This window comes from Mauremys reevesii, linkage group 1, assembly GCF_016161935.1.
Source record: "Mauremys reevesii isolate NIE-2019 linkage group 1, ASM1616193v1, whole genome shotgun sequence".
Taxonomy (NCBI): domain Eukaryota; kingdom Metazoa; phylum Chordata; order Testudines; family Geoemydidae; genus Mauremys; species Mauremys reevesii.
Window position 1 is genome coordinate 33,956,490 of NC_052623.1, and position 16,867 is coordinate 33,973,356.

Below are 16,867 nucleotides of genomic sequence, written 5' to 3' on the forward strand. Positions count from 1 at the left end.
TTTCTAATTATCTAGCTGTGACTTGTTACTCCTCAAAGACACTAATACTATTTACTCTTTGAATTGAATATCAGAGTGTTATTTAAAAAGTGCTGCTGCACTAAAACTCACCTCAAGCATTGCCTGAGCAGAGGTGTTAGGTGGCACGAATAGAGAGGAAGGATAGGTAAGTAGTGAAGATGGGAGCCTGGCACTTGGAAGACTGGGGTTAAATTTCCTGCTCTGCCACAGGTATCTTTTAACCTCAGGTAACTCCTTCACTCTGTGTTTGTTTCCCTACCTCGGAGGGGTATTGTGAGGCTAGATATTAAGTGTAAGGTGCTCATGTTAAATAATTTTGAGCTAGCAAATATTTGAGATAATGAGAAAATTCATAAACTTCCCAGGGATTGTTACTGGGACAGTAGCCAAAGGAAAACACCCTTTGAACAGGAAGTTGCTCTAGTCGTATACAAAGCAATTATGTTACAGTAATTCTACATCTACAAAGCTTGAATATCAGCAAAACCACACTGCTTACTGAGAATGCCATACAGACGTTTCATCTTTTCTCCACTTTACTCTGACTTCTGAAATGGTTACGGTTCAGTGATACAACTGACATGTCAACATTCAGGGTTTGGTTTTCTTTTTTTTTTAAATAAAGAACAACTAAATACTAGTGGGAGGGAGAGCAGGGCCCAAGGAGAAAAAACCACAGCCACTCACCGCTTAGTATTAACCTTAAGGAAACAAAACATTAAAGGGACAATAATACGTACCTAGTGAAACTGCCACAGTGAGGGTAAAAAGGTAAAGGACTCTTCCATATAGGTTCTCATACTGCACTGCAGTCCCTGAGAACTTAAGACCAATGCATTTTATATAGTGACAGGACAGGCCACCAGTCAGTCTCTCTCACACACGTGGACTTAAAGCAAGTTGTCCACTCCCCATACATCATATGGTGCAAAAATGAGCACAAGCTGATTTTTTTTTTTTTAATCTCATTAAGGCTCATGTTACCCTAACAAATGCAGTGATGTTTACACTTCATCTTAATGCTGGGCCATCCACAAGAGAAAACTTCACCCTAATGGGTTGACATAGCTGCAGGAGAAAGAGGGAGGCACACAGTAGTTTTCCAAAGGGAATTCCACTGCCTTAGAGGGAATGCAGCCCCTCAGAGGCAATATACAGATACTGCCTCGACAAAAATCAGCCCAACTACTCTGATCAGAACATACAGCTGCATATGGAAATGAGATCCAGAGGCAAAGCTAAAAAGCCCTTATAAATATTTTGACTTTTGCTACACCCCCAACCTTCTCATTCAAGTGCATATGCCTGTATTTGGAAAGACAATTAAAATGAAAAAAATCAGTTCAACAAAAATAATCACCAAAAAATTGACTCTTTTCACCCTGATTTCTATAATAAAGTTATTAAACTTGATTTTGGACAAAGTTTAATTGATCATTGTGCAGTTGGCAATGATTCTTTGCTCCAAGTACACTGTATTCTCTTCTCTGACAGAGTAAAAAGTATTACGCTAGTGCTGAAATATTATGCTAGCAGACTACACCACTCCAGCAACTGAGCACTACTTTTACATTGCGATTGTAATACATGCAGAAAGCTCTCTTTGGTCGATACACTTACTGTCAACAGAAGAGAAGTAAAATAGTTTGAATTTTAAGTACATCATCACGATCCCACATTGAAATATGGAAATAACTGTTTACACTTACCTAAGCAAAATTAAATTGAGTTGATCCCAGCAAGTGTTTTACTTGCCATGTTTTATATCATTTGCTTTGCCAGCTCTTGGATATGAGGCCCCCCCACCCCCAAAAAAGGGCTGCAGAAACTACTGGGGGATCTGTTTCCCACCCCCTCAGTAATTAACAGTTGCTTCATTGTACTGAATTGGATGAAAATAAGTGATGATTCCAGGTGAGGGGGATGGAGGTAAACTTGGTCCCCAAAAGGACAAGCTAAGGGATACAAGGGGCTCATCCACTACCATGTCCTACAGGTAGAAGCTGCCCTTCCTGTAAATAAGGCATCGCTTTGCAGTATTGGGTATATACCTAACAAACAATGAAATCTGTTTCTTTTAAGTTCCACCTCCATGACAGAAGTAAAGTCGCAGAACTTGGTCTGGCTTCTGATGTATATCAAAGTGATAGGAAAGAGCCAATCTAACTAGTAAAAAACATTCTATTACTCGGGTCCTATCAGCATCTGTCTCCCAGTGAGACGTTGGCAAAACAATGCAACCGACAGTGATATCTATATTGACATTGATAAGTCAAACTATTCAATGGCTCTATTCTAAACGTTTGAATCAGATATGAATTCTGCAGACTGATTTCTTACTTCAGTCTCTTTTTGTTTCCTTTCAGCGAGGTGGAGAATTTTCAGAGTCCTCCTCCTCCGCTGTAGATACTTTCCTTACAGAATACTTCCTGCCAAGCAGTAGTCGCTCATTCAAAGCAAAATGATTTCTAACAGCTAAGTCAGTGAGAGCGCTCGGTTTTGTTTTTAGATGGCAAGTGCAATTAGTTTTAGCATCATCTAGCCACCAAAAAGATTGCATAGGGGTCTGCCCCTTTTTTTTAGCTTAAGCTTCCTCTAGTGCTACAGTACTAATAAATTACCCTGGAGAGAAATGTAATAAATAAGGTAGTTGGTGCCTCCAAGACACCAGGATCTAAATTCAAAGGGTTTCCTACTAGAGCTGCCCTTTTAAGGTGGTCCTGGGAAATATTTAATAGAAGTCCACATTATACAACTGTCTGTACAGGAGTGACACACTGTGCAGGAGAGCCAGCTCTCTCCGAGGATGAGGTCGATCGGTTGGTAATCTCTCTCTGGAGCTCCTCCACTTTCTTCTGCAACTCGGCCCGTTTGGCAAGAAGTTCCTTGTATCGACTGTGGACAGGTTCCTGCAACGCAAAAGAACGTGCAGCTGAGTGGCAACAAAAGGCTGCACAGGCCAAGTCTGCTAAACCACTAAATGTCTTTGTTGCCTCAGTTGCTCTTTATCCATTTTGTAGTTTGTAGGGTTACGCCATCCTCTCCTGTTACAGCCCAGAAGCAAATGAATTAGCTGTACTGACTTCCACATACCTTGCCACTTATCTGTCACCTGCACTCTTGCAGCCTGCTAGTTCCAGGGCCCTGATGCTTATTGTCCTCAGCTGCTGTATTTTATTTACAAAGCTGATTTGGGAATGAGACAAACTAACAGGTTAATAACATAAGCACTGTGAATTGTAAAAGCTGAGACCTGCAGATCTCTCGGTCACCTATCCCCTTGGCATCTCAATACTGTTGATAATTAAGTAGATATAGAATAAAGGCACTTTGGAGAGTCTTCTAAGTATCTCTAACTTGTCTTAAATGTTCAACTAAGTCCCACTGACGTTCAATGAGGCTCGGGCGCCTGAGTCCCTCCTGCAAGTGGGACCTGGCGCTTTTGAAAATGCTACGCCTGCTCAAGTGATTTGATTTCTCAAGGTGCTGAGCACCTACAGCTCCCAGGGATTTCCAATCCACTTATTTGGAAGTCTAAAGTCAGACACCCAGTTTTTAAAATCGTGGCTGATATTTTTAAAACTAAAGTTGGCGCCCAGTTCAATTACATGTCGCAGGTGTAGTGCTTGCAATTAAGTTTTGTTTTTAAACTTAAGCTGTGGCAGCTTGGGCTTGGAAAGTATTGCTTACTGTTGTGCAGCTCCCAGAGGCCAAGGTGACTGGTTCCTTAGGAACATCAGAGACAAGATTTTTGACAAACACAGTATTTTAGAAACAAAATGGTCACCTGTGGTTTCATCCTTGGATTCCATCTGATGTAATAACCCACCCAAAGCTCTAGGTGGCGCATGCTGGCCACAGGATACAAGACATGGTTGGCGTAGCACACATACAAGGGATTAGTGAAGTCTTCAAGTTGGCTATTGATGTAAGACCACAGTGACACAGTCTTTTTTGGAAGGCCCTTTAAGGAAAAAATAAAAGCTGTTTTACAGACCCAGCCATATGAACACTAGTATTTATCTACACAGCTTTATGAGTATTTATACCAGCAAACACATGTTTAAAATACATGCATATGCATATACATATTAATAAAAATCTGGCTGCATTTTCATAACTAAAAACATACATTTTATGCTTTTTCTCTAGAATATAAACACATGCAGGCAGGCATATACATATACAGCGTGGCATGCAAACATCCCTTATTCCCAGCTCAACCTGCAACACAATCAAGGGAATCGCCATTGGCACAAAAAGGGGAAGGCTGCCCGGAGAGGAGATGGGGTTTTCTGAAGATTTAAAGGACAGGAGATACATGACCATTATTTTTGTTAAGCTTCCCATCTTTCAAATGCTCTCAAAAAAGGGCCCAGGGTATTTAATTGCAAGGAAAAAGCATGTGTTCTAGGCCTCAATCTAGCAAAATAGCTGAAGTATGTGAGTAGTCCTAGTGAAATCACTGGGACTACATATGGGCACTGGGACTACATATGGGTTTAAGTGCTTTGCTAGACTGATGAGCCTTAAAGAGACAGCAAACAGAGCATGTGTTTGCTTCTTTGGAATGACAAATATTCCAGCCTCATGTATACTGGGCAAACTGGGACACACAATTCACCAGCAATGTGGTTTTAATAGTGATTTTGACCACTGTGCTGTTAAATTCAGCTCAGTGCACGTCTATGCAACACAGTGATTAAACACCATAGCCCTGACTAGACTACAGCCTCCACTGTTGCCATCCCCAGTGGAGAATTACAGATGCCATTTTTCCTAGTGTAGATGAAACCTTTGTGTAATTAAATGGTGCTTCCAGCTTTAGCAAGCTGAGACTGAGTGAGCGCCATTCATTTTCCTTTTGATTTCAGGTTGGGGTTGTACTTGTAACTTTGGATTAGTGTTTTAAGTCATGCAAATGTACACAACATTCCTCCACTTGCACTCTGGGTCTTGTAACTGCTTTGAGCTCTGCCAAAGTAGGCCAGGCTAGAGTACAGAACTATCCAATGTAACGAACTACAGCCACATTCCCTGTAATAGCTAGCAGTTCCAGTCTCTCCAGGGAAAAATGCACATCTGGCACCCTGTTACTTCCATGTTGTCAGCTGGATGTACGGTATGACTATGAGCACATTTTAGTTTCTACAATCAGCTCACTTTCTAGTATTACTGGGCAGGTAGTTGAAAGTATGATTTTGTTTGAACTTTAGATAAACATCTCCTAGGCAACTGATAGCTGTTAAGACAGAGGCTAACGGTTGAAGGTGCCTTTAGAGATTCTGAATACACTGAAATGTACAAAAGTCTCAAGTATAGAAATTAAGCTATGAGTAGTTTACACCAGTTTACAGCGGGGAGGAATCCTGAATGCCAACTGTTCAGCTGGAAGATCTGTCAGGGCCAAAACTTGCTCCCATGGGAGTCACTGGGAATGGGAACAATTCCATCAGCATCATTCACATTGGCCTGCCAAACCCCGAGTTGTGAGTTCAATCCTTGAGGGGGCCATTTAGGGAACTGGGGTAAAAATCTGTCTGGGGATTGGACCTGCTTTGAGCAGGGGTTGGACTAGAAGACCTCTTGAGGTCCCTTCCAAACCCTGATATTCTATGATTCGCCCATTTTAGGAACACTGAGAATTGCAGTCATCTTGGAAAGAGGTGAGCCCTTACCTCCTTCACCCTCTGCTGCTCACTGCTACACAGGAACGTCCCAAACAAACAGCTGTACAGGTGGTCCAGAATGATCATCAGGAAACAGTCATTGAATTCAAATGCTGTAGGAAACTTCAAACACAACCAGGAATATTGCAAGTTTATTTTTGTTAGTACATTGCTCATTGCTAATGAACACACATATCACTGTAACAGCCAATCGTGTTAGTTAATGAGCTGAATACGTCCCCTATGCAATTCTAATGCAGGATTCGTTAGTGTTATTTGGCTGCCCCTGTCTCCAAAATCATACTACTACTTTCTCAGAGCAAACGCTTCACTCAAAAATCTGCTTTACATGTGCAATAAGGAATTCTGAGCAAAAGCCAGAGGCCTGAAGGGTCTGATCACTGTATTTATATATACCCAGAGCTGCTTAAACTGGAGCTTGCACAGATCTCCAATGCCAGAACCGTAATGAGGTTATGAACAAAAGGGTGCAGCAGATATAAAATAAACAAATGCTAAGTAGGAATGAAAGCTCCATCTAGTTAAATGGAAACAATTCACGCATCCAATTGAGAGTTTTCCATGAGGCTGCAGCAGAAGGCCATGAAACTAGTTCACATGCTGGGAATAGGTCGTGGGAACCTAGGAATTGCCATCACATGCAAGGCCTTAACATTGGCTGAAGCCTCTAGGTCTATTGTAATATAAAGGTATAACAACAATCTGAGCTGCTTGGAAAACAGGTAGAAAACTTCACAACATTTCCCCCCCTTTTGTTTTAAAAATAGTTTTTCAAAATTTCATCAGAACTTTTCTGAATATTGAATAATTCTGACTCCCTTTATATAGGGTGGAAAGCCTGCGGGGGGAAAAGGTGTGAAAACTGTGTCCCGATCTGGAGTTGTGTGTGAGTGTGATATGGTGCGTGTGTGGGTGTGGAGTGGGGGAGAGACAGTCAGAGCAGGGCCAGGGGACAGAGAGAAGTGTGGGGGTGATTTGAAACGATGTGGTTGGGGGGAACACAAGGGGACAGCAGGAAATCCTGTTCTGTAACCCTTACCATCCTGTCCTCCCTGGCTTCAGAGCCCTATTCCCAAGGCCAGATGATATAACAGGTCTTTCCCATCTCTGATGCCTAAGAGTCTATGTCATCGGCTGCCTTTCAGTCCATCCCAAACACCTACTCCACCCAAGGAACTTGATGAGAGAAGGATTAAGAAGACCACTGCAAAGGATGCTTTAGCAACATCCAAGAAAGGGACATGCTGCCACCTCTCCTATTTGGCGACTGAAAAGTACCATCTAAAATGGCATCCCTCTTCACCATAGGTCGTTTTTTTCAATGGTGTCTAGGCACCTTTGTCAAAAGGATAAAAATACAACCTACAGGCCCTGGTGCAGAGGCCAAATGCAGAGTGGACACAGCGGCATGGCTCTCACTCTAAGCCACTAGAGATGTTCCCTTAAGAGCAGAGGAATTTAAGTGGCCCTGCTCGTACAGTACCTGGTCTGTGGGTAAAGGAGACAATCCAGTGTTGATAATCATGCACAATTTAGGAGCAATGCATTCACTTTTAGAAGAGGTTAAAGTGAAACAAAACCCAGCTGTCTTCAATCCCTTCTCCCCTCACACAATTAACGCCACTCGGGGAAAATAAAATTTTCAAAAGCCACTAAATGACTAAGGAGCCTAAGTCCTATTTTCAAAAGTGTCTTAGGCCCTTAGGTTCCTAAATCCCATAGGCATTCAATGACAGGCTCCTAACTCATTCAGTTACTTTTGACAATTGTACCCAAACAAAAACAGAAAAGAACAAAAAAAACCACACAGAAGATGCTGTATTTTAATTTCGAAGTCGAGCAGCAAGATCACTAGCCAGACGCACCCATTTAAGTCCTGCATAAAGCAAGTTTGCAGCTTAGAAATTTACCTGTCTTGTCATTTGCCAGACACAATCAATGAACTGGAGAAAAACGGGAGATCTGTCTGCATCTGCATGATTCTTATCTCCATGGCCAACTCTCTGATACAAAACAAAAAAAGAACATGAATAGCACAGTGCTTCACAAAGAAATAGCTTGGATTCTGTGTACCCGGGTTACCAATGCAGCAGCCCACAATAGCTGTAAGATGGTCTAAAAGTGTCCTGATTTTGCTATGTTTATATTAGTAAGTGCAGAAGAGGAGTAGCTGTCCAGAACTAGTCTTTGAAGTGAGTTCCTTTCTCAGGGACTTGCTAAGTGCACTTAAGAAAGAACTAAAAACAAAAGTGATCTGAATAGAAGCTCCAGATGTTATTCTGGCACTGACTTCATTTAACAGTTAGTGTTCAAAAGACTAGAAAAAGTTTACACTTTTGTTCCTTTAAATTATATATATCATCATCATCCAAGAGTTACACAGAAACACAGCACCTAATGATAATTATAACATAGCACTTCCTAGCTGCCATGCCCTGTACAAACACTAGCTCAACCTCACCACCCCATGAGAGGTAGTTACGAAAGTGCCCCTAAGAAGTAGGCCTCTGACACTGACCTTGCTGTGTGGCCTTGGGCAAATCACTTAAGGTCCCAATTCTGAAGGCACAGAGGTCGTAGAAGAGTTTTTAAACTAAAGGCTGGAGGAAGGCTAAGAGGTATGGAGGACCACACGGTTTGACCCAGTATAGCCACTCGTCTGGTCTCAAGCATGTAGGTAATAATAATACCTCTCTCTTATAGAATACCTTCATATGTAGATCTCAAAGTGCTTTACAAAGATGATCAGCATCATTATCTCCGTTGTATAGATGGGACTAATCATCTCCTTACAGTTCAAGCACATGGTTTACTGTTTTGCTGGATTGGGCCCTCAATCACTCAACTACCTCAGTTTCCCCACATGTAAAATGGGGATAACATCACAAGTATGGAGATAGAAAAACCTAAGTGACCACCCAAAATCACACAATGAAATCAGTGCTTTAGGGCAGCAGGGATAGCTCAGTGGTTTGAGCATTGGCCTGTTAAACCCAGGGTTGTGAGCTCAATCCTTGAGGGGACCATTTAGGGAACTGGGGCAAAAATCTGTCTGGGGATTGGTCCTGCTTTGAGCAGTGTGTTGGACTAGGTGACCTCCTGAGGTCCCTTCCAACCCTGATATTCTATGATTGGCTGAAATAGGACTGAGTGGACTTGTAGGTCCTAAAGTTTTTATGAGGGGAGGGATAGCTCAGTGATTTGAGCATTGGCCTGCTAAACCCAAAATTGTGAGTTCAATCCTTGAGGGAGCCACTTACAGATCTGGGGTAAAATCAGTACTTGGTCCTGCTAGTGAAGGCAGGGGGCTGGACTTGATGACCTTTCAAGGTCCCTTCCAGCTCTATAAGATAGGTAAGTATACAGTATTAGATCAGACAACCTTAACCAACATCAACTGACTGCAGTCTAAGGACAATGAGCAAAAATCAACAAAGAATGTAATGTGCCAGAATGCGTATCAGTGGCATTCACCTTTACTCTGTGAGCTCAGCTGTGATCAAGTAATGTTGATTAAAGGAACATATATAACTATGTAACTAATCCAGTGAGATACTCTTCGTTGAACACCCAGCAATTGAATCTGCTCAAAAGGCTATTGACTCACCAGCTGAAATCTGTGCCCAAAGCTCAGCCATTCCTTCTCCACAAGCACCTCGAACCCCCTTATTGTTCGATAGTAGCCATCGAGAATGAGCATGGACAGAGAAGTGAGCTGAGCTGTTCGGTCCCAACCATCGCTGCAGTGCACAACCACAGAGGTTTTCCCCGACTCCACCTTATCAGCAATCCGAAGAGCGCCGGCAAGAATTAGCTGCGACACAGACAGGGGATTAGTGAAGTTTCTCCACAGACTATGAACTACAAGTGGAGAATTGCCTGTGACATCTCTAGACAAGACAAGGGCCATGTCTGCTTCACAATTATAACCGAGACAGGGGCTTGGTTACAAGGTGGTTATGCCCCAGTGAGGTTACAAGTTGTAGGGTAGACATGACTCTGGAAGTGTCCCAGCAGCCAGATTAAATACTTGGGACAGTCCAGGATTTAAACCCAGTTACCTGGACACAATTAAATCCCATCTACACTACAATTTTAATCCTGTTTTAACCATGTCAGGGAACAGTGCTGCTGTAACTAAGACCCTTGTCTTGGCTACAGCAGTAGTGTACATGGGAAAACTAGACTGGTTATATTTTGCCAAAGGAAGAAACTGGCAAGCCTGCTTTTCCAAAAACAGCTCTGTACTATCCTTTTTTTCATGTAAATGCATAATTTCAGGGAGTTGACCTTTATGTGCCAACCCTGCAAATACAGGTATTCTAATTTTGTCAGATGAGTGAGACTTGGGGCGTGTGTACATAGGGAAATTGGCTGGTATAACTATAGAGGAATAATTATTCCTACTGTAGCTAAACTGGTCAATTTCCCCATGTAGACAAGCCCTTGTTCCAAGTGTTAGTGCATTAGACATTATTACATTAATAGGTTATTCACCCCCAAAATTATCTATCTATAAACACATTCACCCGTGGAATACTGATTTACTTTGTCTAAATATTTTCTACCAACTGAACAGCTGACATCACCCTACTCAGCTGTAAGGAACAGTGCAGGACAAAACAACACAGTGTACTACTCTTCCCAAAGATTTGGCTTGCTACATCCCACTTTTAGACTTGAAACTGCTGGCTTTACCTGGGACATCTGTGTAGTATGTACCCACATACAAAGTTTACATTTTGGAGAGGAGAAACTCTCACTGATTTTCAGTGAAATGACAACATGTGATAAAAATCATAGGTCAAATCTAGGAAAAAAATCTATGTTAATGTGGCAGCTGGAAGCTTCTTTTTTTATAAGTAAATGACTTTTTTTTTTCTCTCTCTCTAGGGCTGTTTGCAACTGGGAGCCCTTAATACTCATCTAAAGCAGGGGAAGCTGATGGCACTCAGCACTTTACACAAATAAGCCGGTCATTTTTTTCCTCTCTCTTGGTTTATCAGGATTATAGAGCATCTTATTTAAAAAGATTTCCCTCCGGGGGATGAAAATGACTTAATAATTCATCTGGTGCCATTATATTTTCTCCCATACAAAGTGAAAAACATATATTTTCAGTGCAGAATACTTTTATAGAAAAATAAGAAAAACAAGAATGAAAGAAAGAATTAATATAAAGTTTCTGTGAGAGAGAACACTTGGACTTTGGCCCCAATCCTGCAAAGACGTGCACATGTGCTTAGCTATATGCATGGGCTTAACTTTGCTCACTATCCTGAGTCCCAGTGAACTTCCCATTGACCACAATGGAACTCCTGAGAGTGCATAAAGTTAAGCAGATGTGTAAGTCTTTGCTGGATCAGGATCTTATTCTATAATATTCTGAGTCTGAAATGAAACACAAAGTAGCAGCTGCCTTGCAACTGTCCCAGGAGTAAACAGACTCTTCTGCTTTTATAAAAGCAGAAAGCAGAATGACCCCTCCTTTCAGTTCGACAGATACATGCATCGCGGATACTAACACACATGCACACCTTGATATGTTCCAGCCAATGAGTGGATTCCAAATTGGACAGCCAATGAGTCTCTTCAATGTTAGGATATACGATCTCCTTCAGTTTTCTCAATGATTCTCTCATAACATGAATATTGTGAATGTCCAAGAAAACTAATTCTGCATTCTGATAGGCATCCTCACTTTCATAACCCCCTCCTTTAGCCTGGGAAATAAAAACAAACCCACAGGAAATCATTAACAAAAATGTATTTGGTCTTTCAACCCAGTAGCGTTTACAGGACAAATATTATTTGATATGTATTATCAAAACAATTACAAATCAGCTATCAAAATCATGATGAAAGAAAGCAGGAAACAGACCTGTGCATTGTATTCCTTTTTACAAATGGGGACAAGGCTATTCCTGTACATAATCTTAATAGATTTTTCCTGCAGTATTTTTCCTTAATACAGTAATTTTTACCTATGTTAAACTGCTGAGTATCATATACAGGGGTTAATTTTTCTTTTTGAAAATTATTAGTTACCATGGCTGAAGTTACAAATTCATCAGACTCACTATATTACAGTCTGGCAGTCCCACTTTGGGATCCTATGGGAAGGCTACATTTTCCCCACTGGTAATTGCCCTTTAAGGCAGGGGTTCTCAAACTGGGGGTCAGGACCCCTCAGGGGGTCACGTGGTTATTACATGGGGGGGTCACGAGCTGTCAGCCTCCACCCCAAACCCCGCTTTGCCTCCAGCATTTATAGTAGTGTTAAATATATAAAAGAGTGTTTTTAATGTATAAGGGGAAGGGGTCGCACTCAGAGGCTTGGTATGTGAAAGGGGTCACCAGTACAAAAGTCTGAGAACCCTGGGGGTGATGAACACAGAGAAAATCCAGAGCCTAGGCAGCAAAGGGATTCTTGCATGTAAACAAAGCTCGATATCTATTGTATGTTATGTAACATTAAAACGTGGGTCTGGTCCTGGGCTGCATCCCTAGCCATTCCACTGAATCTCTGTCTGACGCTGAGAAATCACACGACAGGCCATCAAATTTTCAAAAGCAACCATGGATGTCAGGTGCCCAGCGTGAGGCATCTCAGGCCCTATTTTCAATGGTCCTGAACATCCACAGGCCCTGTTAAAGTCAACATGCACAGAGGGTGCTCAACACTTTTGGAATCAGGCCCAAGCTGCTGGGCACAGAAAAACAGAAGCATCCAAGATTCAAGGTGCCAGAATCTCTGTTCCGAACTGCTGATCAAAACACCCTGAACAAAGCCTGTTCTTAAACCCTCTGTGGCTGGCTTGGTGGTCCTTTCTTCCTCCACAGTTTGAGGCCCTGATCCTGCAGCTGGATTCATGCAGGTGGAGTTCCACTGAATTCAGCAGGACTCTGTGCAGGTGGCAAGGCTCTGCCTGCACGGATCTAGCTGCAGGATTGGAGCCATTGTCAATGCAACAATTCTATCACGGCAACCGCATCTTCATCCTCGCGGATACTATTAAAGGACGGTGGTAGGCTAGCTCTGAATTGCAACATCCCCTGCCGTTGAGAGAGGAGAGCACATCTAACCTTATTGGCTACAGCATTAACGCTAGGTCTCGCGTCAAAGATGAAGATTTTATGGGACTGAGCATTGGAATCCATGATGGACTGAAGATACTTTTCATCCTCTTTGCTTCGCTTTCCACTCACTCCAACCATCGGCTGGCTACAGCGCGTGATCGTAGCTTGGCTTTCAGGATGAATCCATGACAAAACCTTTAACAATACACAGGGGGAAAAATGGAGACAGGAATTCAGTAGGATAGTGAAATGATTTACCTGTAGCTGATTCCATTGGATCCATTCCTTGTATTTGATTTGGTTCCAGAGGATTGGATCAAATTAAGTCGTGACTGAATTAAAGTGACAGCACTGTCCTGTATTTTGTTCTTTCACTTCAGTACATTCCCGAAGCTGGAATCCACTTACAAATGTATGAATATGCTTAAACCTGACTTTTAAATGGAGTACAGCTAATTCTCCTGCCATTCAGTTACGAGCTGAGTAAGACAGACCCCTTTTCACGCATGCCTATTGTGCTGAATTTTGTTTTAGTGTTCCCCATTTAAACTGTAAGCTCCTTTGGGCAGGGACTTGTCTTTTTATATATCTGTGAAGGAAACAGCATAATATTGTCTGCTTCTGAAATAAAGGTAATGATTATGACATTCCTTATTTACAACGTGATGTTAAATAAGAATCTTCTTTAACAGGAATAAAGGATTTTAGAAAAAAAGTATTCAGTTACCCCCCAAAATCAGAAAAGGCAGAAAATTGTGAATAATTAACAGGGCTAATTTTGTATCCTAGAAAATTAAGTCTGGATTTAGTTCAATTTTCTTATCTTCTTAGCACTTCAGTTTAGTCTATGTCTCTTTCATGACATTAATTCCACAGAAAATGCTGCCTTCAAACTCCTTGCAGAGGTCTCCCCATTGCTTTTATTATCCATCAACCATTTGGGTTTGCTCCCTGGCATCCTCTTTGTCTGATCATTGCATTATTTATCATAAAATCATAGAATATCAGGGTTGGAAGGGACCTCAGGAGGTCATCTAGTCCAACCCCCTGCTCAAAGCAGGACCAATCGCCAACTAAATCATCCCAGCCAGGGCTTTGTCAAGCCTGACCTTAAAAACCTCTAAGGAAGGAGATTCCACCACCTCCTTAGGTAACCCATTCCAGTGCTTCACCACCCTCCTAGTGAAAAAGTTTTTTCTAATATCAAATCTAAACCTCCCCCACTGCAATTTGAGACCATTACTCCTTGTTCTGTCTTCTGGTACCACTGAGAACAGTCTAGATCCATCCTCTTTGGAGCCCCCCTTTCAGGTAGTTGAAAGCAGCTATCAAATCCCCCCTCATTCTTCTCTTCTCTTCTGCAGACTAAACAATCCTAGTTCCCTCAGCCTTTCCTCATAATTTATGTGCTCCAGCCCCCTAATCATTTTTATTGCCCTCCGCTGGACTCTTTCCAATTTTTCCACATCCTTCTTGTACTGTAGGGCCCAAAACTGGGCACAGTACTCCAGATGAGGCCTCACCAATGTCGAATAGAGGGGAATGATCACATCCCTCGATCTGCTGGCAATGCCCCTACTTATACAGCCCAAAATGCCATTAGCCTTCTTGGCAACAAGGGCACACTGTTGACTCATATCCAGCTTCTCGTCCACTGTAACCCCTAGGTCCTTTCCTGCAGAACTGCTGTCTAGCCATTCGGTCCCTAGTCTGTAGCAGTGCCTGGGATTCTTCCGTCCTAAGGGCAGGACTCTGCCCTTGTTCTTGTTGAACCTCATCAGGTTTCTATGGTACAAAGGTCTTTATAAAACCACATCAAAGTGTCTTCCTTTGTCATACTCACTGGTATGCGACCCCTTGATCTGAAAGATGCCACTCTCTTTAATTCTTCATCTGGAATATTCACGGGCACGACTAGAATGGCAGGATATGTATCACACAGCTCGTAGCGCTCATTTATCTTGGTTATTCTCCAGCTTTCATTGGGAATTCCCTGCATATGAAACAACAGTAGTTTAGAAAATAACTACTACAGGGTCCCCAACCCAAGGAAAAGAGACCAGCGGACTTTGCCGTCACTTCTAAGAATTTAAATTCAAGGGCACATACAAGCGTGTCTGTATTAAGGCAGGAAACTTATGGCAGCAACACAGATTGTATGAAATGGCCGGTTACCTCCCTTGTCTTTGTGATGAGTTGGTAAAGTGCTCCCCTGCAAGAGGGACAGTGATTTAGTTCATGGAGACAGAGCAGTGGAGAATATCAGGGAAGGTGGGTAAAACTACAAGACCCAGAATCACACTCATGGAAAATATACTGTGAAGCAGGTGAAGCAATGCTTTGAGAGCAACTTTCTCCCTGCTCCCATTGTGGCCCCTAACGTAACAAGCGGCAGGAACAGCTCATGACTACAGAGCGCAGGACAGGAGCCGGCTAGCCCAAGCTTCTCCTTTTCTCTGTTGCTCAGCTCAGCCCTGGATGGTGCCCCAGTGACGCTCACCTTTTTGGTGAGTGGGAGAGTGGGGATGGGAGCCACCAGACAAGGTGGAGGGGAGACCAGAATGGAGAAGAGCCAGTAAAGCACATGGAAAAGAGAAGGGGGGGGGGGCGACAGACAATGGAAAAACGAGAGAGAAAATAAAGGTGCAATGTTAGCAGCTGTGTCAGGACACGGTTCAGAGGACACGGGGTTCCCATCAACCAGTCCCCCAAGCCAAGTTCATAAGGAACTGAGAAGCTCTGGTTTAGTGTGTCCACACACCAATTCTGTTTTGACACAACTGTTTTGGCATGTGGCTGCACCTGTGAATTCTGGGATCCAGAAGCACTTTTTGCTATAGCGCCTAGTGTGGCAGTTGTGGAACTAGGATGTAATAATCTAAGAATACTGAGATGGAAGAGTTTTATGAACACTGAAAGGGGCCTGGTCAGCGAGGTGAGCCTACTGTATAACTGTGGTAGGTTATTAGAATTTCCTGTATAATTGTACTAATTTAACTTGTATTGGGAGCAGTGGAGTGTTTATTATATGCCTGTAATGCTTCAATTCAATGGGGGCTGAGCAGGAAGGCAACACAATGGCTTCCCAGATGAGAACATCCTGGTACACACTTGGAAGAGAATGAGGGAGGCTATGAGTTGCAAAGACCCTTCCTACCTCCTGTCTCTGTCAGGCTGCATGCCTTGTTTTGCTAAAGCGGGGCATTAGCAGATCAAAGAGCTATGAACAGTTACAAAGGGACTAGATTCCTGTGAAGGGAGGTGATTAAAGGACTGGAAGATTTAAAGTGACACTCCCTGAAGCAGGGAGCAGCAGTCAGTGAGATCTGACAGGGAGACAAGCTGGCACACAGAGAGGTATGGATGCCTGGTAGGGAGATGGTTTATCTTCTCCAGGTAGGCTAGCACCACTTGCAGTCCCTGAACTCAGGAGCATCAAGAGTTGCATCTGTTCATACTCTCTGCATGAGGGCCCAAGGAGGAAAGCAACTTATGCCCCCTCCAATCAGGGGCCAGACACAATCTGCCTCGTGGTATTGACTCATGTTATTCTTTAATCACTTACTTACATTCACATTATCTAAACATGCAGCATATAAACTTTTATTCAACTGAATCACTCCCCCCTGCTGGTCACATGGTGAAAGTGCAAACATTGAATCAGACTGGGTATGACAGCCACAATCCCATAAGCACATGTGCTTAAAGTTAAGCATAAGTACTTTCCACTGACTACTCTCATGCTTAAAGTTAAGCACGGGCTTAACTGCTTTACTGGATCAGAGTCTAATTGAGGGCAGATTCTACACTAAGCCTCATTTTGAACCGTTTCCGATCAATTCCTGTTTTCCCTTCCTAGGAAATGTTCCCCTTTAAAAATCTGTTCTCTTTCTCTACCTTTCTGCTTTTGGGTAAGCACTGATGCTCTTCCCTCTACAGCACCACTTCAAGTATCTTTTCCTATTTGTTTGTTCTGAAGCCTGCATGCTGTGGTTCCACTAAGCATCTAACCAGAGCATAGTATCATTCCAGCATGGCTTCCTTAGGGAAACATCCCACATTTCGAGTTTCAGAAC

The 16,867-nt window shown here is 42.6% G+C and overlaps 1 protein-coding gene across 3 annotated transcripts in view; it reads right to left on the reverse strand.

Moving 5' to 3' along the window:
• Positions 1 to 970: 970 nt before the first annotated feature.
• Positions 971 to 16,867, reverse strand: part of MTMR2 (myotubularin related protein 2) — a 73,650-nt gene continuing 57,753 nt past the window's right edge. For all 3 annotated transcript variants that reach the window (XM_039521020.1, XM_039521021.1, XM_039521022.1), the window contains 8 exons: positions 14,635 to 14,784; positions 12,798 to 12,986; positions 11,249 to 11,434; positions 9,319 to 9,525; positions 7,622 to 7,714; positions 5,700 to 5,813; positions 3,809 to 3,985; positions 971 to 2,930 (listed from right to left, as the gene is read on the reverse strand). In XM_039521020.1, coding sequence (XP_039376954.1) covers positions 2,769 to 2,930; positions 3,809 to 3,985; positions 5,700 to 5,813; positions 7,622 to 7,714; positions 9,319 to 9,525; positions 11,249 to 11,434; positions 12,798 to 12,986; positions 14,635 to 14,784 — 1,278 coding nt within the window. In that variant the 3' untranslated portion in view covers positions 971 to 2,768. The remainder of the gene's footprint in view (positions 2,931 to 3,808; positions 3,986 to 5,699; positions 5,814 to 7,621; positions 7,715 to 9,318; positions 9,526 to 11,248; positions 11,435 to 12,797; positions 12,987 to 14,634; positions 14,785 to 16,867) is intronic.